The 25,425-nt window shown below is 39.7% G+C and overlaps 1 protein-coding gene across 1 annotated transcript; it reads right to left on the bottom strand.

The window, feature by feature from the left end:
- Positions 1–372: 372 nt before the first annotated feature.
- On the bottom strand, positions 373–23,556 carry TRMT11 (tRNA methyltransferase 11 homolog). The gene is made up of 13 exons (XM_058802251.1): positions 23,480–23,556; positions 22,020–22,085; positions 21,185–21,258; positions 19,888–19,969; positions 19,697–19,789; positions 18,536–18,670; positions 16,773–16,929; positions 12,145–12,225; positions 11,356–11,520; positions 9,946–10,018; positions 9,102–9,233; positions 5,800–5,920; positions 373–540 (listed from the first exon to the last, which is right to left on the bottom strand). Exons 1-13 carry the CDS (start codon positions 23,552–23,554, stop codon positions 409–411), a joined length of 1,386 nt encoding a protein of 461 aa, XP_058658234.1. The 5' UTR covers positions 23,555–23,556; the 3' UTR covers positions 373–408.
- Positions 23,557–25,425: the final 1,869 nt, after the last annotated feature.

Consider the following 25,425-nt stretch of genomic DNA (forward strand, 5'->3'; position numbering starts at 1 on the left):
AAAACAAATGAAAATGATCTTCTTAATCAGCAATCCCTGATCACCACCACGTGTTTTTAAAACAGCCAGATGTTCAGAGTTTAAGAAGCTAAATAATACTACTACTTTCTTGTAAACGTTAATGGTGAAAGAACAATAATAATGGTTTTAGTCAATCATCATTAGTACTTGAAAGTACAAATATAAATTAAATAAGACTCAAAAAACTTGTACAATAAAATCTGCTATAAACAAAGCTAATTAAAAAGAACTGCTCCCAACCTGGGTTGCGGGTTTCATCTTGTTTTAAAATTAAAAGCAGTTACTTATTTTTCTGAAGCATCCAAATGAATGTTCATATCCAGATGTCCTTACAAAGAAACACGGTCTTCATTCTTTTCTCATTCTTTAAGCTGTTTATATAATATTTTACTTCTGATTGTCCTTTTCTTCCTTGGCAATCCTCTTTGTCACACCACTGAAATACTTCTCACGGAAAGAATTGTGTCCCCTGTAGGGCATATACTGGCCATCCAACAAGTAAGAGTTCTCATCTTGATCCTGCATGGCACCAGAAGACAAATATTAGACTTGAGGGTAGTGTGTTCAGCATGTATTGAAAAAAAAACGCTGAAAACCAGACTTTTTCAAACTATGAGGCAGTTAGGTTTTTGTTTTACAGTTCACCAGCACACACTTAAGTCACTGAAAATGTCTCAGCTGACATCACCAGAATCCCACCTTGACACAACCAAATGAGCACAGGTACCATGCACCACACAGGTCACTTTCCAGAAAAAATATTTTCAGGAGAATTCAGTCAGTCAGAGGTCTGAGGAAGGCAGGCACAAACAGAAGAGGAACACAAATGGTAAAATGAGTTCCTACAGTTACTGAAGCACATTCAGAGATTTTTTTTTTCTGTGCAACATTCATGTATTTCTGAAAGTTAAAGTTGACACAGTAAATCCCCACATATAATACCTATTTGACACCAGCCAAAAACACAGTTTAGAAAATTGGCCCACTGTATATACAAAGGTTTAGTTCATCATGTACTATGGCTTTATACAATTAAGATACTTGTCAGCTAACATTAGCAACGCTCTAAGATAAACATTACATCAAACTTTAATCTGAGTGTTAAAGAAAACTGATGGCAACTTCTAAAAACAGTTTAATGCTTCTGGGTGATGTCAGTTTCTCATTATACTCAAAAGCAGGAAGGAACAGTGAGAAGGAGCCTCACACAGAACAACTGAACAGCACAAGGAGAAAATAAAAACAAACACACAACAGAACCAAGCCTCTATTCGGCTATGTGTTTCTTCTCAGGTTTTTAACCAATGCAGTAACACCGACATTGGTTCACTACCTTAAAACGTTTAGTTATTTGTTCACATTCAAAAATAAAGTTACTGCAGAATGTTTTAGCATCAGTAGAAACATGGAAGTAGATTTTAGTCAATATTTTCATATTACAAGAGTACTAAAATGCAAGGATGCACAGGATCCAAGAGGACAATCTCTCCCTTCAGCTCTTTTGTAGCCTTCTCCAGGTTTTCACCTACGGAGATCAGCATTCTAAGGGAGTGAAAGAAAAGGTTTTTCAACAAAGCAAGACTCTCGTGTGCATGTAGAAGGGCCCTCTTCTGGACACAACGAGATATTGCTTCAAAGAAGGTCTCACCTGCTACAAAAGCAGATATCAGGAATGTGACACCAGCTTAAATTAACTTGCTAAATGTTCAGTGCCATGTAGATATCTATTATGTAAAGCATGTACACCACCACCAGCAGCAGCTCTATTTAAATACTGCACTGTTGGAAAATAGCAGGAGAAAATTATTTCAGGAAACCCAATGCAGGCACAGTATCATCTATTGTCTTTTGGTCACCTGTGAGAGACTGCTGTCTCCATGACTGTTTTCAGGCTGATAAACAACAGGCTTTTAACAGGTTTGTGAAAAAAACGAAAATTACAAAATTACTATAGAAAGACAGGAAATAAGAAGGATTTAAGACACACTCCTCTCACAGCCAGCCTATATCCATTTCTCCAGCCACTCTTGGAAAAAGAGCACTTTTGTCTTGAAATTCCAGGTCAGAAATCCTTCTTTGACATAAACATACGTTTTTATATCGTTGGGATGCTTTAACAAGAATGCTATGTAATTCACTTATTTTGAGAAATGGATGGGATATTTGACCCTAATGAATAATGATACATAGATCAAAGATACTCTTAAGATAAAAACGAATCCCCACAACCTCTAAGAGGTCATGCATGTGTACAGCATTCATCTTGATTCTATAGGAAACAAAATGCCGATTCTTGGGGAAGGGATGAAGGAGTAAATGCCCTTTCCTCCACCACCAAGCTGGTTAGGGCAAAGAGAGGATGTGCTGTGTAGAAGAACAAACTTCAAGCAGAGCACAGGTGTAACAGAGGCATCCGCATGCACCAGATGGAAACAGGTTTGGTGCACCACTCCACAGCAGAATCTCATCTCAAAAATCCAGGCCTCAACAGGAGCTCTGCAAACACTGCTCATTAAATGAGAGATCTGCAGTCAGGCATGAATTTCATAGGAGAGATTACAAAGGAAGTTCCTGGCCCACATCACAATAATTCCAGTCTAAGAGGTTCCATTCCCTACCATAAATATGGCAATTGCTTTAAAAACCAAAAAAACACAAACAAACAAACACCAACAAGAATGGGAATTGCTGCTTAAAAAAGGGAAAAGAAAATAAGAAATCCTGAACTACCTGGGGATACCAGTCACTACTGAGATTTACTAGTCAAAGGAATTCTAAAGGCAGTGTGAGGACTGATCAGAGTAACTGAAATTTTTGGATTTCAGAGACTAAGGACTTTCAAACAAATTCTAACTTACACTGCTGTGTATCAAGGAGCTGAATGGGTACAATCTGAACACCAGGGATAGGCTTCATTTAACTCTACAGAGAAAATAACTTGTTAAAAAACCCCCCTTAACAATTTATTTGTTTTAAAGACAACATTAAAATAGGTTTTAGAGATCTCTAATAAATAATGAAGAGACAGAAGAGAAGGGGATGCTGAATGATAACAAGAAAATGTTTTTCTTTAAATCTTGGGAAATATTAAGTGACTTTCTAAAGATTCTTATTCATCTAGCATGTCCCAGTCCAGCTTCAAGGTAATTACCCACATTTAGTTTTTGTTTTTAAAAAAAGTCTTCCTAACCTTATCACTGTTTCCTACCACTCCACATCTGGTGCTGGACAGTAGCTATAGAAACCACTTGTGCTAATGTTATACAGCTATAAACAAAAAGGAGCAGTTACCAAACCAGAGACAGCAGGGTCATACACCCAGAACAAACACTGCTAAATTCAGCAGGAAAAATTCTACACCGGTAACAACTCTGGAGTGACCACATGACATGGAAATGCTTGACCCACTCAGCAGGGGTGTGTGCCTGGTGTGCCTGGTGCTTCACAGTCCCTCGCTGGACAATCATATGCTCAGAGTTTGTCCTTCAGTCAAGTTTTCTGTTACATCTTACTACATCATTTCTAGGCATCTCTCTTGGCATTAAAAAAGTGGGATGCCTCACAGGGAGGGAGGAACACAGGGCTCTGGGCTGAGGCTGCAGCTGCCCCTGCCTCACCCAAGCTGAGTTTTGGGGTGACAGTGTGCAGCTGTGCCATGGGGGATGCAGCAGGGGAGTGTGCATTTTGGGGTCAATGCTGTGCTGGGGGAACAGTGGCAAAAGTTGTCTAAAATGGTAATTAAAAAAACCAAAAAGTCTTCTGCTCATATTGTGCACATGCTGGAAGCGCATATTCATATCAACACTGAGTTCAGGAAGAAATCTTTTCCAGTTGGCACAATTTCACTATTAACTTAAAAAGAACAGACTGGATGCTTACATGACAGTAAGTTATATACCAGGTTTATGAGGTTTTTAATAGAACAAATGATCTTCATGCTTATGATAGATCAATACTTCACCTATACATACTCACTTTTTGCCTTCACTTTGATCTTCTTTTTATTACAAACCATTCCAATCAAACTGCACCACCAATTTCAACAATTGACTGAATTCATCTCCAGTTAAGAGTTTACTTAAAGTGTTAATAGTGAAATCAAAATTTGCTGTGAAATCTGCAATTCCTTATTGGTGGCAGACAGTGGGGAAACCGAAGATCTGCATAGTAACAGTAACATGATTTATAACATTTCTCATCCATTTGCAAGCCCTGCACTAAGCTGAATTAAAAAGCAACTGAGGGCCTGTTACAAACCAGCTTAGTAATGCAGACAGGAACTGTCTGGAAACATAAATGTTAGGTATATCCATAAAAATTCACTCCTTCACTTAGGAAAAAGAAAAGCAGGCAAAAGTATAACTACTGAATTTTATGGTCCTATCTGGCAAGAAATATCCAATTCAAAGGTTGCTCAGGATATTAATAGAGGAAAAAACATGTTCCAGGTAAGGGACACTGGCGTGGGGAAATCCTAGACACCAAAACAAGGTCCTAAACCAAGCAGGCACTGGCTAAGGATTCAATATGAATTTTGTTCTCTAGACAAGTTTTGCATCATCAGAAACAACACATGGGTTCTGGTATCTTTAAATTATCTAACACACATCTGGAATACTGAATGTAAGCACTTGCACAATCTTATCTAAGCAGTAAGCCTGCCAGCTAGTCTCAGGTGCTCAGAGCTAAGCACTTCCAGACATGAACCTGCCAATCCATGAACTGAAGAACAGGTGATGCATGAGAGGAGAGTAACAAATGACGCAAGTCTGCTTGCAGAAGGGCTGATATATTTTTTAGGTTAAAATATGCTACCCTACAGCACTGGTAGCAATAAAACTGCTGTCAAAAACCTCCCTGAACACCCTGAGACGCACATGTCAGAAACTTTCATCATCTACCCTGCTGGTTTGCTACTGGTGAAGTTGGCAGCTCCGAGGCTGAGCTCCACACAGAGTGTTTAGAGAAGTTCAGGTGTTGCTTGAGAACTGCAGTCACCACGAGCATTATGAAGGCAGCACTGAACCCCTCTGTCAGCAGTGCAAGCACCACACAGACACAGCAGCCTGACTGCATCTCCTGCCATCTGAAACAGCTCTTCCAGCTGACAAGCAGTGCACTGAAAACACTTTCTCACTGCGTGCATTTTCATTAAGAATTTGCCTCACATGTGTTTAGCATTTCTTTTAACAGTATTAAGAGAAAGAAGTAGCAAGAATGGAAAGGAGATCTGAATGCCATATTCCCTGGTCCCAATGTCTCAGGAGAGGCACTTAGTGTGTCACAAAACAAAAACAGAAAAAGATCCAGTGCGCTTTACTGTACTTGTCACAATTTCAATATTATTCCAAAGAATAAAATGTACCACTCTAAAGATGAAGTAGCAGAATTAAATAAGGTCTACCTGTACTGCAAGACCCACAAAGATATTTAGTATTTACTTGGGCATTGAGACACACTTTGCAATCAATGAAAACTTAGGCATTAAGGCAAAGTCTCTGTGGATGGGATTTACAAGTAACCGTAAGTTCAAAGATCTTTTTCACACTATCAAGGGACTTTTTCAGGATGAAGAGTTTACCAAAAAACTGAGAATAAAAAAGAAGAAACCAAAACCAGAACAGTCCCTTAAATCACTGCTCAATTTTACAAAAGCTCTAACTCTGATCATAAAAAACAAAGTGTGACAGAAACAAGGATCAAATGCTGAATAGCACGAACTTGTCACGAACACAACAGCTACTATTTTACACGATATGATCAAGAACTCAGGCTTACCTTGAATTCTTTCACCTTTTCCATGGTTATGAGGCGCCTTGATGTGTGGCTGGAAAGCAGCTGCTCGCAGTTGCTAATAAGTTTCAGGCACGGATGGCGGGGAATGATCTCTTCTGTGTATCTGGAAGAAATAATCATTCTTAGTGCTGTAGGCTCATGAAGTGGAAAGACCTGCATCTGAAACAAAATTATTACAGACACTTCAAAAAAAGGTTCACAGTTGAAAGTTGTTATGCACTTTAACCTGATTAAATAAATTCAGATATTGCTGTTTCAGAGTTTTGACATCATATATTCCAATCATCTTGACATGCAGTGTGTAGAATAAATTAAAACCCCACAGTAAAGAGACACTCTCCCCATTTTCTGCATGTATTTAAATTAGGTTAATGTATGTACATCTGGTCCTGCCTGTATAATTTCAAGTACAAAGTACCTCAGCCAACCAGGAACAACAACTTAGAGCTGTGATTTTAAAGATATTTTCCACAGTCAACATATATGAAGTTGAGAGAGACTTTACTCTGGCTCCCTAAAAGGAGATCACAGCGATTCAATTTCAAATCTTATTAAGCCAGCTCTTATTAGACAGTAACATTCCTGAACTTCAAAATTTGGTATTACAAATTTATCTCATTGTAATTACTTTTTCTAATGGCAAAAAAAAATCCACCATCATTTAACATTAGATAGGAATTAATTATAAACCAACGTTGCTACTATCTACAGAAGCAAGAGTTACAGTGTTTTAAATGCCCCACCTCCTAAACACACTAGTTTCTACATAGAAAGTGCTTTCTCTAAATTGCCTTCAATCCTTCTATTTCTCCAAATGCTGAAAGAGAAATTTAAAGATTTAAGAACTTTGCAGGGGACTAGAGCAGCAAGAAGTATTAACCTAGCTAGTATGATAAATATGAGATAGCCTTCCTATATACTGAAACATAGATCAGCCATTTATTCCTAGATTTTGTAATAGGCTTTCATGTAATAGTTATGAAAAGATAACACAGAAAATGGGTTCTGATATTGTTAGGTATGATTTTGTACAAAACACCTACTCCTATGATTTTCCAGTGTTTGGGGGTTAACAGAAGTCAGACACTGAAACAGAACCAAACAACTTAGCATCTATGACTTGAATTTTAAAAGTACAAAGGAGATTGACATTTTTCCTGTAAAGAGGTGGATTTTCTGAATGAAAGCAAAGGTGTTGGTCTGGATTAAAATAGGATCTGTCTAGGTGCTGGCGCAAAACTTGGCATTTCTTAAGATAACACAGAGCTGTTAAACAAGTAACTCAATCCCAAATACAGATATGCAAATAAGAAAAAAACCCAAACAATACTGCCTCTTTGCTTTCCTCCAAAATTTCCAGACCACAAAACTACTTTTCAGTCATTTCTCATGTAGAAACAAGTATCTGCTTCAGCTAGATGAAGTCAGAACATGCTTTAGCAAAGAAGAATGAAATTAATTCTCAACTGCTTTTTCTATTACACAAGACTTTTGATGATTCCAGTACCACCAAATGGTCTTTCTTTTACAAAGGTAGGCACCTGGCCACAATATTTAAAAAGTTCCTCTCAATAATCATACAGGAGGCTGACTTTAATGGAATTAGAAGAATTTGGACTCAACAATGATTTCAATGTCTGACTGAAAGAGTAAACTCTGGAGTGAGATGCTATCTTGAAGAGGGAGAGATCACTATCACTTTGTTAAAAAGCCTTTTCTGTTAGCATTAATGAATGTATTTCTACATTCTTTCACGTAAAACTCAGAAACATGTCAAATAAGAAATACAGAAGCAATGATTTCAAATTAAAGCTGAAACTATTGGATTGGATGTCTGTTAAGGTAATATACAAAGATCTAAAATAATGAAACTCAAGGCAGGTGTTGCCAAGGGATATTTGATAATGCAACATGTTAGTAAAAAATCTCTTCTCCCCACTTAATTGCTTTAATGCCCCATGTTCATTATTACAGCTGAAAATAAAGTGACTATCCTACTATTCTATGCTAATTTTAGCAACTTTAGTATTTCAAGTCATAGTACGATGTACAAATTCACTTTTAAAAAGTCATCTCAACTAGACCTCCCCAAAACAGCAACTAAAGCTGATCCCAAATATGCAGTTCCCAAGTTATCTGAAGTGAAACACTTTACACTGCTGTAGTGAGGAAGTATGCTTTTACAAAAGTTCAATGAGCAGAAAGAAAAATACTGTTATCTTGATGAATAAAATAAATTCAGTAATTCCAAAGAGATTTTATTGACATGAAAATCTGCTATAATACTATGAATGGCATTCATTGCTTTGTCTCTGAATTGTCTTATGAGAAAAAAGGCCTAAAATATCAATTTTATCATTTACTAAAAAATACAAATTACTAAATGCACTCTCCTGTTACAGAAGCATGCAACAGAAATGGCTCCTTTTGATTTCCAAATTGGCAAAACAGCATGAGATATATAGGACTACCCCAAGACATATGCAAGTGAAACTAGGGACAACCACCACTTTATATAACAGTACAGTTGGACTGTACATAGAAATATAAGACGCTGTAGAAACTGCCTTCAGAGCACATCTGTATCTGGAAGACCCCTTGAAACAGCTACTGTACATCAACTCCTAACTTTACAGTAAAAAAATCTTTACAAAAACAGAACAAAAACCCCCCTCAAACCGAATCTAGGAGATGCTGAAATAAGGCATGTGAACAGCTGGTTTTCCTTACGCACTCAGCTCCGATCCCAGGCTGCACTCCTGAGCAGACAGATCCTGCAGTCTCTGCTGGCCTCTCTCGTCCCTAACAGGGCTGCTCTCGGATGTTCCTGCCTCTCACTGCCATCTCTTGGTCATTTCACTTCTATTTCTCACAAGAAAGCTAAATCAGTAGTGCCAAACCCCAAAGAATCAAGGATGATTTTTACACACCTCTATCAACTACTTTAGCAGAAACACACACTAATACCAGCCTACTGTCTTAGAAGTCTATCTGCACCTTGAAAGTCTAACTTTTTAAGCTTACATCTCAACCCACATGACATGCATTTACAATGATATGCAAAGGCATTTTCTGCTTGGTAACAGTCAGGAACTATCTCCATTCAAAAGCTCTGTTACAAAATGTGGCCTCCCTCATAAAAAGTTTTAAAATACAAAGTCTGGGCATTTCCCTTAAGTGCTGGTACTATGGAAGCTCCAGATATACTATGTTCCAGAGGAAAGCACAGAGAGAATGCAGCATCCCTTCTGACAAACAACACAGCAGAATTCAACAGTACATACTCAGGCCTGTATATGGGCAGCCAGTAAACCAATCTTCCTCCCATCACCAGATGTTCTGCCCCAAACTTCAAGAGGTCAAAAAAGATGTCACTTAGATGGTAACTGGATGAAACAAAGAAGTGATTTTCTGTGCTGAACAAAAAACATACAAGTGTAAGCAAACAGAGCACAGGTAAAAATTACATTTTTAATAATAGTAATTTTAAAAAAATGCACTAAGCCACAAAAGCACTTTCTGAGCTTTGCAAAGCTACCTAAGACAATGCAGGAGTACAACTTCTACTATGAGGAATACAACTTCACAAGTTCCTCCCTGTCTCTTTGACTTCCACATGTACTAAAGACGAATCTAAAGCACCACAGGTATGCTGGCAATAGTTATTTTGCACAGAATCTTTCTAAAGGAAATTAAGGCAGTAGGCAAGGAAGGCCAGGCAGTGGAGAAGCCATGGGACATCTCTGAAAAGCAATGAGCAGGAGAAAATGCAGAAGAAAAAAGTTAAAGGTAAAATTACAGGTACTCCATTTTGGAGTAAGTTCGCAGCCTGCAGGGATCAAAGAGAACTTTTCTGGAAATACATGCTAATGGTGGCTCAAAGAGGTGAGGAATAGGAGTCAAAATCTGAACACATACAAGGAACAAGGGAAAACACAACCAAGAAGGTTTCAGGAAGTGACAGAATGGTTTTGCAAACAGAACAAAAAGGGTTTTTCCTCTTTAATAATAATTGCTACCATTCTTTAACTTCTGACAGCCAACCAAGAAGTAACAAACATTCTAAAGCTGCAATTGGGTTTCCATTAAGATATTTATATTCTACAGCAGACAAGACAGCTTCCCTACCTTCTTTCAACTGATTTAACTGTTTCCTTTTGTGATCCCATCCTGCGAGGAGCTTCTCTGATACCATATGGTGCTAGACAAAGCACAAGCAAAATGCAGAGATGAGAACCTCACACTTTGTCCAAATAACACACAATTACACAATTACACCAGACACAACAGTGCACAAACTGTGGCTTATGCAAGGTCAAAAAAATGAAAAGCTTTTATGAAGTAAGTCAGTAAGGGAAAGTTCTTCACGATTGTTGAGTGCTTCTTGCTCCAAAAAGTTATTTTAAAACTGTTTCAAAGAAATCCCTTCAGCTGTAAGGGACTGCTGGATGACACAGGACAATGATGTGTTGTTTCTTAAAAGATATTCCTTAGATTTCCAACATGTGATAAATAATCCCATCCTTTTTTGTTTGACAGACATGAATATGTCCCCTATAGCACTTAACTAACCTTTTCTAAAATGAAATTAAGTATATCAGAATTTCTTCCCAGCAACATTACACAAAGGGTAATTCTCACACATAAGAACCAGAGAAGGTTTTTTCTCATATGTTTTTTGCACATTTCTAATAGCATAACGCAGTTACTTGTATGTTAATTTGTGAGACTTGTTTCAGCATCACAGAAGCACCAATGTAACCACTGCAGAAGTTTTAGAAATGGTTTCACACTCAGTTCTAAGTCCATGTTAATATTCTACACTGTCTTGCTGTTGAACAGGTCAAATAAAAACTAGCAAGCAACCCACAAAGAAAAGTCACACTTCCTATTCCTAATTAATATGAGTGTGTCATTGTAAAATCCAGCACTTGAGATCAGAAATTGCTGTATCAAGGTCTTGCTTTATCCCCTTAGTTTCTTTTCCCTCTTACAAGACAAATAGTGTTCAGTAAATAGGTTTCTAAAAGAGCAGAGGATCCTTTCAAACTGCTCCTGCTTCCAGTAGCTAAGTGTATTGGAAACACATTAAAATTTCTCTTTGGAAGCATTACATGAAGCATTAACACAAGTCTCTCAAAGTCCATCAGAGATGCATGGTAGACTCCAATGTGCTGCCAACAGCAACACAGACCACTCTGGTAAGAAGTCTCTATGCATCAATAATGTGATGCTTTTACTGAAAGAGACTTCTTCAAAGGATGATTTTCAGCCACATTTATTTCTGCTGGTGAACATAACATGCTCTCCATGGGAGAAAGTGTTATTGTCAGCTTTGTTACACATTAATAACTATCCTTAAAATAAATGCAGAGACATCAAATGCAGATCCAATTTCCACAGTGCTGCTCTCGACAATCATCTTCAGCAACATGGAAGCTGCAGACCTGAGCACTGGCCCAGGCATTTCATCAGTGTACACAGGCAGTAATGTTTCAGTCACTGTTATTGGGCAAGGAAAGGCAGTAACAAACTCACGGTCTGTAATGATTGCATCAAACAACATCCCTGTTCTCCATACTGGCCTTGAAAAATCAGCAACCAGCGCATCGAGGTAGTATTTCTCTAAACCATACTGTCGGAGGTTTGCTCTGATATTTTCATCTGGCCCTCTCCATTTCTGGTTTTTTCTGCTTGCCTTGCCTGGGAGGGGAAGGGGAATGGAAAGGGTAAAAAAAAAGCATACTCAAGAAACTATTATATAAGAAGAGCTTTCATATACTCTACCATTTAAATTAAAGGAAAATAATCAAATGTCACCCAAAAAACCTGTCAAAACTTCACAAGTAGTAATGAAAATTGAAAATACAAGAGAAAATTTCTGCTGCACCATCTGCACAGAGTGCCAAAGAATACATTTACAAAAATGTTGGTTTGCAAGATGCTCTCTCCATCCACCAGTCACAACCCTGCCCACTAGGTCAAATATAATTTGCATATTTGCAGAGAACAGTGAGATGAGGGCTCCTGGCTTAGGTTTTAGAGAGCTTCCCACATCAGGGGTTAAAAGAGCACACAGCTGTGGTAATGATTATTTGGAACTTTGTTTTGGTCTTCATTATTCTTTTTCAAAAATATTTTCAGCTTAAAAGTAAGATAATATTTTAACTAGCATACATGTAAATTGGTGAATAAAAACTAAGCATGACCAAATAAATCCTGCAAAGATTAATGCTGCTTTAAAATCCACTAAGCATCATCTGCTACTATCAGTCTTCTTAAATTACAGGGGGTAAGATTTCAGTGGCTTCAAAATATGTAACATACCTAATCCATGGATTGTGTTGTAATCTATATCAGTACCACACACATATGCCCCAAAATGTGCTGAGGAGATCAGAAGGCCACCTAGACAGGGAAGAAAAAAGGCAAAATATAAACTTCTGTCATAAATGTCACCTGCATTAGGATTTTTTCCTCAGGAACTTCAGGAGCCTACAACAGCAGCATACTAGACCCAAGGAAAAGAAAAACACCCAAAACAAACACCAAAAAAAGAAGTAGAACTATCAACCAGTTAGAATCACTATGTAATTATATCAGACATAATAACACTAAGTCCTTTGTCTGCTCTAGATGATTTTCCTTATCTTGCTGTGCCCTATGTCACTCCTCATCTCTGGAGATTGTTCAGGAGTTTTGTTTATGGCTTTCTGTATTTTAAGCAGTAAGATCCTTTAATCATTACATGAACCAAAACTTTTGATTCTACTTTGCAAGGAGCAGAATTTCAAACTGTTGTCAAACAATTGGAAAAATCATCACCAAACAAATGGCAGTTCTACTGTGTCTGTTCTCAAAGTCAGTTTCTTTAACCGTGTCCAAAAATCAAACTTCTGTAAGGTGGCTATTGCCATATTGTAAGAAACAATGGTCAAGAGCCTTACAAATGTAAATATCTCCACTGTAAACATAAATATCAAAAACATTTCTGCAATAGTTTTCAAGTGTGAAAACTACACACATATCATTTGTCTGTGAGTAGGCTGCCTGCTTTGTCAGTAGCACTTATTTTGTAATAAAACCAGTTTTTTTAATTACTGCAATTGCAACAGGCCTCCCTAATTAAAAAAGAAAAGAACACCATACCAAAAGTGTGATTTCCCCTTGAAATTGACAACAGTTGAACAGCTCACAGAAAAGAATAAATGCCATTAACTCTTTAACAGCTTCCAATGAAACAACGGACAGACTGCAGGAGATGGACAGATACCTGTGTGGTCAAGTCTTTATTAATTAAGAAACTTTGTGGCTACCAGAATGGTTTAGAACAGAACAGAACTGAGAACAAGGCTGCGAACCCCACTGATGTCAACAGTCCTGCTAAATAAAGGGGATGACTGCTGCAGGATGAAGGGCTGACAATGTGCAAGCTGGCTGAGGGGGTGACACCAGTTCTCCAATTCACCAGGAGCATGGAAAGAGGCATCCCAGGTGGCTGCACTGTCCTGAGCACCAGCAAATCCCTAATGTGCCCTGTGTGCACCAGAAAATTCTGCACCATATGGTAATGAACTCTACCAAAACCAAAGGTGAGGAAGAACAAAAAAAACTTTTAATATTCCTCTGCTTTTTCTCATGAAATGGATCAGGGAAAAACAAGGTTACTCACCCCAAAGGAATCACCCATTTCCCTTCTTGGCTGCAATCCCTCAGAACAGATGGGCAGTACATCCAGAGGGTCAAGACAAATTTAGCTAGCCCTGACCCCAAGTATGGCATACCACCCAGTCCTACAAAAAAAGTAAGAAGAGAGTCCTTTGCCCATCTAAGAATATTTTTAATTACAGGCAAAAAAAAAAAAGAAGCTTGGAAATCCTGAATTTACAGCTTTTAATAAATTGCAGCTTGTACTAGTTCAATTGTGTTCACACAGAAGGTGCACAGATACTTACATACTCTTACATGGCCAGCCCTTTGAACAGTATATGAAAGGGTTAATCAGGGAATCACTCTGTCCCTGGTGACCTGTAGCAGAATGATGATGGCACAGAGCTCCATGCCCTTCTACCACACACTATTCTCCACCTCTTCAGCACAGACGAGGTCTGGTCCTCCAGGATGTCAAAGAAAAACATCCTGTCATTTACAACTATGCAGTATCACAAATATCTTCCAAAAGAACAATCAACGAGATTAATGAGATAACCTGAACTGATTGTCTAGGAGGAAGCACAAAACAGTCAGGTAAAAGACCTGATTTATTCTTCTAGAAGCTTCCAGGCTTCCTTCTGCCCAACACTGAGGAAAGAATATCTAAACGTGGATGGAAGTTAAAAACACAGTCTTGGCCACTCCAATTCTGCTTGATAATAAAAAGGGGAATCAAGTCTTCTAAAAGCCAGCCTGCTCAAAGAGCACTTTATATTCCAAGGAAAACTGCCAATTGTCCATTCTTATACTAACGTGAAAGACTTATGGTTTGGCTCATGCAGCAAAAACCAGTTTGTTTGCAACTAGCAAGAACCATTTTGCAAGGCCATTTTGGTTTGGTCTTCTATTGGTTTATTACTGGTTTACTCTTCACTTTATCAGTGTAAAAAAACAGGCAGAAACACAGACAGATAACAAAGCTGCACTAATAAAGAAATCTGAACTGCAGTTCTTCAAAATGCTCCTCAGATCCTGAATATATATTTTTCTAAACCCATCAGCTCAAAATGACTGCATCACTCTCAACTCCAAACCACTTCCCAGAAACTCCAGTGACAAGGCACTGTAGTACTGACAAGCTCAAAATCTTCTGAAGAGACAACCAAAATTCCTGGGGTTTACTCAAAAGAAGTAAGTGCAAAAGCCACTGTTATTTAGTCATAAATACACTCTACTGACAAATGGCATGCCACCCAGTATCTCCGGCATCTCTACCCTTTATATAACAAATGTCTAACAAAAAATAAAAATTAAAATTAAATTATAATTTAATCTACTAGGCAATTTGGGGAGGATTTTGTGTATGTTAGCTTTCAAACTGAAACACAACATTTATCCTGAATTTCCATAGCTTCCTATCATTTTTATGTGATTTTTCTTCTTCTGTCTTTACCCTTCATTTTTTTCTTCAATTTTCACTCCCAAGAGAAAGAATGCTCTCAGAGACTTTATTTTGTGATTTAAGTTAGCAGATTTTATAAGACAAAAAGCCACAGATGCCAAAATGAAACCAACTGCTAGTAAATAGAGGGATTTCCTGAACCTTTCAAAGGACAAGCACAACAAAGAGGAGAAAATCTCCTAAGATGATATTATGCATTAAAAAAATCAGGACCTATAAGAATAAAATTTAAGATAAAAACACAGAGTTCACCAAACACTTCTGTTTCTGAAAATATCATATGCATGCTCTTTTTCTATGGCACAGAGAAGACACATACTAATAAGAATTTATCCTACCAGTGTAGTCTTCTCTGTCCCTAACTTCTCTGCAGAGATTTTTCTCAATCTTCCCATTAATATAAGTATTTTTAAATTTATGCATTTCACATGTGGTCACCTTGACTAAAGTTTAGCAAGTTGAACATGAGCCAGCAGTGCCCTGGCAGCCAGGAGGGCCAACCCTGTCTTGGGGGCATCAGGCACAGCATTGCAGCTGGGCAAGGGAGGGGATTGTCCTGCTCTGCTGTAAGCTGGGATGGCCTCACCTCGAGCGCTGGGGGTAGTTCTGGGTGCCACAATACAAAAAAAGAGATGAAATTATTAGAGAGTGTCCACAGGAGAGCAACAAAGAAGATGAGGGCCTTGAGGGGAAGATTTATGGGGAGCAGCTGAGGTCACTTGGTCTGTTCAGCCTGGAGAAGGAGAGACTGAGGGGAGACCACAGTACAATTTACAGCCTCCTTGCTGGGGAAAGAGGAGGGGAAGGCACTGATCTCTTCCCTGTGGTGACCAGTGACAGGACCCAAGGGAATGGCCTGAAGCTGTGTCTGGAAAGTTTTAGGTTGGATATTAAAAAATACCCAGAGGTGGCTGGGCACTGGAGCAGGCTGCCAAGGGAAGTGGTCACAGCCTGACAGAGTTCAAGAAACATTTAGACAATGCTCTCAGGCACATGGTGCGACTCTTGGGGATGGCTCTGTGCAGGGCCAGGAGTTGAACTCTGATGATCCTTATGGGTTCTCTTTAACTCAGGATACTCTACAATTTGATTCTAGGAATCTAGGACAGAAACACAGCCTTTGCTACATTTTGGAAGAAACTACTCTAGGTAGCTTAACACAATATACTCTGCTATAATTATACGGCACAAGCTGACACACTAAATCAGCTATTTCACATACAGCTGAGTTTCCCTGAGGCAAAAAGTACTTCAGTGCCATGCACAGCAATATGTGGAGTAAAAGCTCCCCCTCCTGGCTAAGATAAGGAAAGCTCAGCTGGGGAAGGGGTACCTTGTGTGAGCAATAATATCCTGAACACAGGCTGTGTACAACCAAGTGTTCCTCATGGAATGCTGCCATGACCTCACTACTGCTATGTTGTGTTGTATGACCAGAAATGCCCTCAGCACTCCCCTAAAGAGCCAGCTCTAAAATGCTGCTTCTTAATGTCCCAAAAGTGACTGCAGAAAGTGCTTAGCCAAATTCCAATTCCTGGTCACTTTGATCTTAAGCAGTCCATGAAACACACAGATTGGTGCTTAGGCCACGTGGTATAAAACCCAACAATGAAGACAGACCTTTTAAAAGCGCAAAATAAACTGTTTACATCTTTGGAATTTGGTCTCCTTCCTCCAAAATCCCTTTCAGGTTAACAAACCATAATTTTATAAACACCATTTTGCCTTTGGTATCATCTCAAATATCTGATGCTCATGACACTACGTAAAAGAGTAGTGCAAGCACTAACACAATATTCCAGTTCTTCCCACCAGCTAAAAAAAAAAATTATATATATACCTGTTCCAACAAATGGATCATATACGATGTCATTGGGTTTTACTCTCCCATGGTTTGCCATGATGAAAGAGAGGCAGGCATCCATGCTTGTATTTCCAATGAAGTGTCTCTTCTTTACACTGTAGGATTCAATGAGTTCTCTTTGGCCATCTGCAATCTGTTGAAACATTTAAAACCTCTGTCAGATCCTGGATACAAGGTATAAACAGACACACTGACACACTTTCTTTAGTGACACCATCCAAAACCAGGTAACTTCACTTCGTAACACATCACCTTGCTTTCTGATGTCTGAAAATATGACAGACTTCTTTCCAAACAACAGATATCTTGCTTCAACACCAGGGTAAATTCTTCAAGACAGAGGTTAAAAATGTACAAACATTTTAGAGAGAAAATTCTTTATAAGAAATTATAATTAGAGTAACTTTGCTATTATTCTAAGCATCAGAAAAACAATTCCTGGCAACTCATAGTTAAAAGGATTTCAGAAATATGAGGACTAGACACGCACGTTAAGACATGCATGCACACACAGGGATGCCTAAAGTCAGACAGAATTTCCTTCTTCACTGGCATTTCTGTCCCACTCAAAATCCAAATTTAGAATAGCATTGACAGGTGAGAATTTGAGGGAAAAGCAAACAAAGACCAAATGCTGGCATTTTTACATCACACTTCCTAAGTACATTGGAGAAGACCAAAGCAATCTGAAACAAAACACATTCAAACACTATCCAACACTATCCCTCCACCTCGCTCAGCATCAGTCTTACTGGGTTAACAAAATACACCTGCCTATTTCTTCAGGTTGGTTTGCTCATTTTTAAACACTTCAGGAATTCAGCACAGATGGGACAACAGTTGCAATGTTTCGCAGCATTACCACAACCCAGGGTGCTCTCACATCAATCACAGGCATGGAGGATATTCACAGGCCCTAACAGATAGCTTGAATCTCTAACAGTGGCTGTAACACAAGCTGCACAACCTCTGCAGTGGTTCTCCCTCCTTGCAGCTGCCCTCCACCCAGGGCACTGCAAGCACATATTCCCACCAGTGGCTAGTGTCATACTGGGAGATATCCTTTGAGGAACCACTTTTCCCTCACAGAAACATAAAAGACCAGATCAAATTTCCTCAGGATGTCCTAATAATGCAGCAGGTTTAGAGTGCATATGGCCAGCAGGCAAGAACATTTGTAGTGAAGACCACAGATGGTTTTTGTACTTGGTTCCTTCTGCACTGCTGGTGCTCCCTCGGGCAGGTGCCTGCCTGTGGGCTGGACTCACTGATGTCCAAAGCCTCAGGGATCAGTCTGCACCTTTCCAAGGAGGTGCCTGCCAGGATCACTTGAAGCACTTACAGAATGCTCCAGTGAGGCTGATGCCACTCAGCTGGGCCACAAGCCATCTACAGTTCTGTACATCTTTCTATGTTTGGAACAGGGGCTTTCAGCTACTGCCAGGTCCAAAAAAATGTAACACACCACCCCTGCTATGCTGAGTCCTCTCAGGGGATGGCAAGACAAAGGTGTGTTTCCAGATACTTCATTTTTTACACCTCTAAATTGTTCATTAAAGCCACTTTTTCCTAGTCACAGTAAGAACTTCCAAGATTTGCTTCAGAGTATTATGCAATGACAAATTCAGACAATGGTATTTTCTCCTTCTATTAAAGTCAAAACACTTTTACATTTAAACTGAAGTACACCCTCCTGAAAATACAAGCTTGCAAGAACTGAAGCAAACATGCTCACGCACCCATCTACCAAAATACAGATGAATGGGCTCTTCTGGAACATCATTTGGGTTCATTCCATAATCCTCCAAAATCCAAAATACGTGTTCTGGATTCTTTAAATTTACTTTTCCTTTGAATGGTAGAAACTCAAGAGCCTATACAATAAAGAAAAACAGAGTCAAAAATAAACAGGGTCAATTGTTTTTAAATAGGTACCTTCCCCCTCAAGAAAAAACACCAAACAAACAAAAAAATCAGCAAAACCCTCACAATTTCACTTGTGAGAAATGGTATATTAGTACTAAAAGTTCAATTTCCACTGGTTTTTTGAAATGCCTTTCTTCTAAACAAAAATATCTCAAATGATTAAGGTTTAGAAATTGGGAACCACAATACCTTTTATAATCTGAACAGAATTCAACTTCCAAGGAAATTAACTGTGCATATTAATTATGCAATTTTCAAGTGATAGAAACAACAATTATGATGAACAATAGGATGTGAAATTTCAGTGATGTCCAGCTACAATTGTTTACATACTTAGCATTATTTCATATACACAAAAACTGAACAAACAGGGAAAAATAGCTACTACTTATACAGATAATTTCAGTCTCTCTAAATGAAGTAAATTGAATAAACAGGTGCCAAAATAGAATGTGGAAGAGCAGAAATAAACAGTAATTTGGAAAAATGTCCTAAATGAAATACTGATATAGTTAGGAGGAGAGCACAAGTACAGATAAGAACAGGAGATCAGCACACAATCCACAGCTTGCAGCTGAAGTCACTTGTTCCACATTCCGCAACAACAAAACTCTAATAAAGAGCTCAAGTAACAGATTTTCCAAAAATTTAGAACCTAACTCTGGCCATTTGAATCTTATAGTTCTCAGCAGCAAGCTTCGGTTTCCCGAAGAGATTTCCACCTAGTGCTATTTGTTTGGCATTGTATATGCCTTAAATAGTCAGTTTATAGAGGGGGAGAAAAAAAACTGTGAATTTTGAGAGAATGCTAATTCAGACACAAAAATCTCATTTAGACCTGATAAGACATAAGCCATAAACTTCCTTAAGATCTTGAAGAAACCTAAATACTGATAATAATAATACTGATAGCATGGAATAAGAACAACATGAACAGATTAAAAGAAACAAAGATTTCTTAACCATCTACTTACATCAATTTTTTTTATTTTCTGTGCTTGGGTCAGTGTTTTATTAAATGTATGAATGTGTACTTTGTAAGTAGAGTCTGACTGTAGATATGGAAGCTGAAAAAAATAAAAGGCAAAGACATTTAATTAGTACAGATGCAGGGCTATTCACTGGGCTTAAGGAACCATAGTATCCAGATTCTTTATTTTTATACCATCTTGTCTGTTGGATAGTTCTTCAAGGATGCATAGAGCTCCCCTGCAGATTTTCCATGGCCCCACAGTTCAAATATAGACCTGAAATTACAAAGTTTTTGCAAGTTAATCACATAGAGTAGGGAAAATGCCTTACAGATACTTATTCCTTTTAACCTACTTGGCCAATGTATTTAGGCTTTAATTCATGGAGTATTGAAGTGTGGCATTTAATTCTATATAAATGTTTTAATTTTTGTTTGTAACAAGTCTTTTTAATTACAGGCTGATATTTCACTGATGTTTTTCTTTGTTTGGTAACATGTACCAAAAGCATCAAAGCCTTTCATATTGATTAGCAGTGCAATGGAGGTACTCCAGTGATCTTATTCTAAAACTAACACATCTCCCCACAACCAGCAGTAGGACAGAAAAAATAAGCCATGGGTTAGTTATGCTTTGTACATAGAATTAGTATACATTAGCTGAGAGTGCACAGTGTGCAGAACATCTGAAAGCTGTTTGGTCTCATTTTACTCCCCGAGCTCCCTGCAGCTGCTTTTTGAAGTGCAGTGCTCCACTCTTTAGGCAAGAGTGGAGAGCCCAAGTCATTCTAGGTAAAACTGAATAGCTTAGACATCAAGCACTTAACAGGGACTGTGCAACGTTCTGCAGAGGAGACCAAGCTCTGAAGAACACAGCACAGGCACCCCAAATTTAGTATGGTCAGAGGGACATAACACACCTAGGCTGCTTCTCATCCTGAACCATACTTCAAGGCCTCTCTCACACACCTCACTGGAAATACCTGCATGCTATTCAGACACCTCTAAAAATTACCAGCTGGAACAATTACTCTCCAGCATATCCTTGTGCTCTTGAATTTCCTAGAAGGGACTCTGCTGCAGCAGTCAGGGCTGAAGACTCAGATGAGGGAGGGTGACACAACCTTTCCCTTCCACGATTGTCAGTTTCCATGAATCACTGGTTTTATCTTTCAATTCCATACATATTTTAGAAAAAGCCACTAACTCAACATTATACAAGGCACATAAAACATGAGTGACACTACAAGTGCTGTCTCTGGAGTGAAGAACACCATTTTGAGACCCTGAATTGATCATACACTGAGTAAAGAGGACAGACAGGGATGCTACATAATCAGTCCTACAGGAGTCCTACAGGCTCCAGTAGCACCTTCTCAATTCTAGAGGGAATCGGAGACTATTTTATGACTCCATACAAAATTTATATTTGCCATATTAGAACAAAATTCCACTGCTTGTGTTATTATTTACAACATTGTTAATCTCTTACTTTGCACATACGGTCCGCTTCATTAGTCCCCTTGCCATGTCTTCCGAAGGAATATTGAGAATCCAAAAGGGAGACTGCAATCAAGAGAAGGTAAGTCATGCAAATACCTAGGATGTCACATGAATTACAAAACTACACAGTTCTGTTCTATAAAAACAGAACACGCATACAGAAGATTTAAAAAATTAATAAAAAATACATGTTACCTTTAATCATACAGAGAATGTGGGGGTAAAATAATTAATCTGAGAAAAAACTGTTTACTCAGCTTGAATGTCTGAGAAATTCTGTTATGTATTTAATTTTTCCAACATAACTGACTTGGTAAAATATTATTTGCTCTTCTCTTGATTATTCATCCACTAAAGATTGGAAATACCTTGTTACTGTTTAGCAGTAACTAAATCTCAATAACATTCTCTAGCCAAGCACTGAGACCTGAATCATATGGCTTCCTAACTGCACTCCTCCAGCGTCTCACTGATTTAGAGACAAACACCAACTCCAAACTGCTGCTGAGTGTTCTCAGGGTTTAGCTCTCCTAAAAAGCAAGGAGAGCCTCCCAGCAGGTGGCACTGCTTTCTTTCCTGCTGGTAATTGAAGACAACCTGAGGTGCATTTTGTGCATCTTTTTACTAAAGAGTTCTGTTTTGTGCATCTTTCAGTAAAGAGTTCTGACTCTTTACTGAAACTGAGAAGTCAGTTTTGGGAAGATTCCCGAATTTCCTAAGAAACTTCAATATTTATTCAGATGCCTACAATTAACAAAAATACTGCAAAGAACATACTTGCAGACCATACACACACTCGAGTAAAATAGTTGGTCCTCACTTACATTTACACGAATTTCCTGCTCACCACTGAACTGTCCGCCACAAAGGGAGAGCAATGATGTTATTTCCTACAGTGAAAACATAAAGGCCAGGATTTAGAATCTTATAAAGAAGAAAAGGAAAAGGGAAAAAAGAGAAAAGAGAAGAAGCAGCATGACATAAATTCTAATTCTAATAAGATGGTGGATAGGGCACACATTCACAAATAAATTCAGATTGTACGCACTGTTCATTAATTGAACATTAAGACCTCTCTGCTATAAAAGGTTTTCTCAAAATTCATTGGCAAATGTCAGGAAAATTTCAGTAATTAAACCCCACCATTTCATATATTCTCCTTCATCAGAATCTTTACTGTTCAATCCTACACTCTCACAATATTATCCACTCTCTTCTTGAAATATTTTTCTGACTAGTTCACATAAAAGTGGTATTTCAGTAGTAACACTGACTCACGGCCAGGATCAGCAGATCATCTGACTAAAAAAATCTGTCCCTGCTTGTTCCATTAAGTTTTTGAAAATCAAGTTCCTTGCATTGCTCATCACAAAACCAAACAAGCTGAGCAGTCACCAAAAGAAAGGAGAAATGGCTCTGCTTCCTTCAGCAGCTGTATCACCAAGTGTCACCAAACCTTGGTGATAAAAAGAAAAACGTTCTGTGTTACACATGTACCATCTTCTTTTTACTTCATCCGACAACCTGGCCTAAAGAAAAATTAGGATGATCGCGAATGGAACTCAGGTTCCAGTCCCACAAAGCAAATAGGAAAGAGAACCTTAATGACAACAAGAAAAATAAAAACTTCAAGACACGTTAAACATTTTGTAACATGTGACAGTCCAATCGACGAAGGAACATCACCCTGTGAAGCGGACCATGGCACTGAGTCTTCCCCTGCACACGGCAGGGGCGGTGACTCCACCAGCGCCCGGGCAGAGCATGCAGAGAGGCCCTGGCATGTGCCCAGAGCAGCTCCAGCCGCTCCTGCACCCAGGGCACGCTGCCGGGAGCTGACGGATAACTTAAACTTCTAAATTAGTCACCAAAGCCAAGACTTGAAAGCATTTTTGTAACCCCAGCTTCCGCTTCTCTCATGGAGCCCCGGGTACTCTGCTGGCAACCTCTCCTAGCGCCAGAGGCTGTGGAAAAGCGAGCGGCAAGTAAAGTGCTGCCTTAAAGCCACCACGCGGAGGCTCCCCATGAGCCTGGGGCAGGAGGGGGAAAAGGGAGCCTGGGGGTCGGACGCGGGCAGGGGCGCGGGAAGAGGCGCCGTGCGCTGCGAGCCCCGGCTCTCCAGGAGAGAGGGGACCCCGGCTGGGTCCGGCTCCCCCGGCACACCCGGGCCCGCGCTGCCCGGCGCCCCGGAGGAGAGGGGAGAAGAGCGCCTCACTCGGTCGCAGTCCCAGCCCCGGTCCCGGTTCCGGCCCCGGTCCCGGTCTCGGTCCCGCGCAGCGCTCACCGGCAGGCGGAACTCGAGATGCTCCTGCGCCAGCAGCAGCAAATAGCGCCGTAGCGCCGGGGCCGCCAGCGCCATGTCCGGCCATCCCCCGCCTCCCGCATGCGCCGCCGGCAGGGAAGGGCGGGAGCGGCGGGAGGAGCCTGGGAAGGGGCGTGTGGCGGAGAGACCCCCGCGGCCCCTGCAGCGCCCGGAGCGGGACACGGGGCTGTGCGAACTCTTCAGGAATCAGTGCTCAGTTCATCTCCTTCCCATCCTCCTGGTAGTTATACTTTGGGTGTGCTTTATCACGCACGCCACGTGTCAGCGCAGCAGTGCCTGCGTGTGGTTTATAAATAACTCCGTGTACACTGGGGACACGCTCGCTCAGGGGTGTTTCACTGTCAGGGGCCCGCCGAGGCCTCTCCCGGCCACACTTAAGGATCTGGAGCATTAAATAACATTAAGAATTAACAGACGCCAAAGGAGTCGCATTCCTTTTTCCGTGGGAAGGAGGTCAGCGCCGGCGGCGTGGGTGTCTCAGCAGGTAGAGAAACACATTCCCAGGAAAGGGGCAGAGAGAGGTGTGACAGTCCGGCAGAGGGGCAAAAAGGGGTTTGTCTTGCGGGTTATCTTTTGTTTTAATATCTAGTCTTAATAATTATAATCCCGTACTCACTGGTCTCGCTGTTGTGTTGATCTAAAGGTTCATCTTATCCAGATTTTGGTAAGCTGTTTATTAGGACCAGGCCAGCTCAGCACTGAACTCATGTTCTGTGTTTTATGTGCTAAAGTTGTTGGGCTTGTTTGGATTTTTTTTTTCCATTTTTTTGGGTTTTTTTCTAGATAGGTAAGATTTTGCTCATGACCTGTGAGCACTGCACGGGACAGCTCCTTGATGCATCTCCATAATCTCATCCTGCAGCTTCTCCAGTTATCCTTTCCTGCAGTAACCAAAACTGAGGTCACTGTGAAGCTTTATCCCTGATGATTGACAAGAAAGCCACCTAAAGCGACCTGGCACCTAAATGTGAGCTTTCCTAGAAGAGAAAGGGAAGAGCTAGATGTGGGTCCGGCTTGTTCACCTCAGTAGCTGAATGCTGCGACCCAGCAATAAACACATTGCTGAACTGCTGACAAGCCCTGTGAGCCTGAGATTGCTTATAAAATCTTGGAATTGCTGAGAGAGCTTTAGTGGAAAAAGTCTGCTTTTATTTTTCCAATCTGTCTCACTTTAAATTTCTTAGCTGTATGGCTTCCATTTTAGAAACTCCTTAGAAGGGGTTGTTGGTATTATTTTTAAGCTTAATCTCTTTGAAACTGGCTTTTGCTTACTTTATCTGCACTGCTTTACCTTCGGAGCATTGCTGCCTGTTCTCTCAAGGTGAATACCTATTTTTCACTGTTTCCTACAGAAGACTTTAACAAAAGCCGTGGGTTTTTTCTTGCTTTTGACTTGAGGATCCATGCATAATCTCTGGCAGTGCATACATGTTGCTCTACTTAGTTTGAAAGTGAATGTACATTACTAAGATTTACAGAGTATTTGATCCTCACATAAAAACAAAATGCTTTTCAGATGCTGTGTTTAGAAAGAGAACGTACATTCCTGTAATGTCAGCGAGGAGAATCAAGCAGTTTGTTAGTGTGGATGTGGGGAGTCATCTTAAAAACATTACAAACCTCTTAACTCTTCTAGGGAGGGAAAGAAAGAGAATTTACACTTTTCAGCCTTCAGGGGAATATTATATACACAAAGTGTAATTACTCAACTTGAAATTTATCCAGGAAGCTAGAATGAACCACCTTCCTCTCACAAAAAATTATGTAATAAAAAATGGTAATATACAACAATCATGAGTTTCAATTTAAAAGTGAGAGACCATGAATGAAAAGCCATTATTTCATGTGTGCTGTTGCTTATTATTCCCAATTCGCTTCTCTGGTGATTGTGTTGCCACTCTGTGCTC

The sequence above is a fragment of the Ammospiza caudacuta genome, chromosome 3 (genome assembly GCF_027887145.1).
Source record: "Ammospiza caudacuta isolate bAmmCau1 chromosome 3, bAmmCau1.pri, whole genome shotgun sequence".
In the NCBI taxonomy this organism is placed as follows: Eukaryota; Metazoa; Chordata; class Aves; order Passeriformes; family Passerellidae; genus Ammospiza; species Ammospiza caudacuta.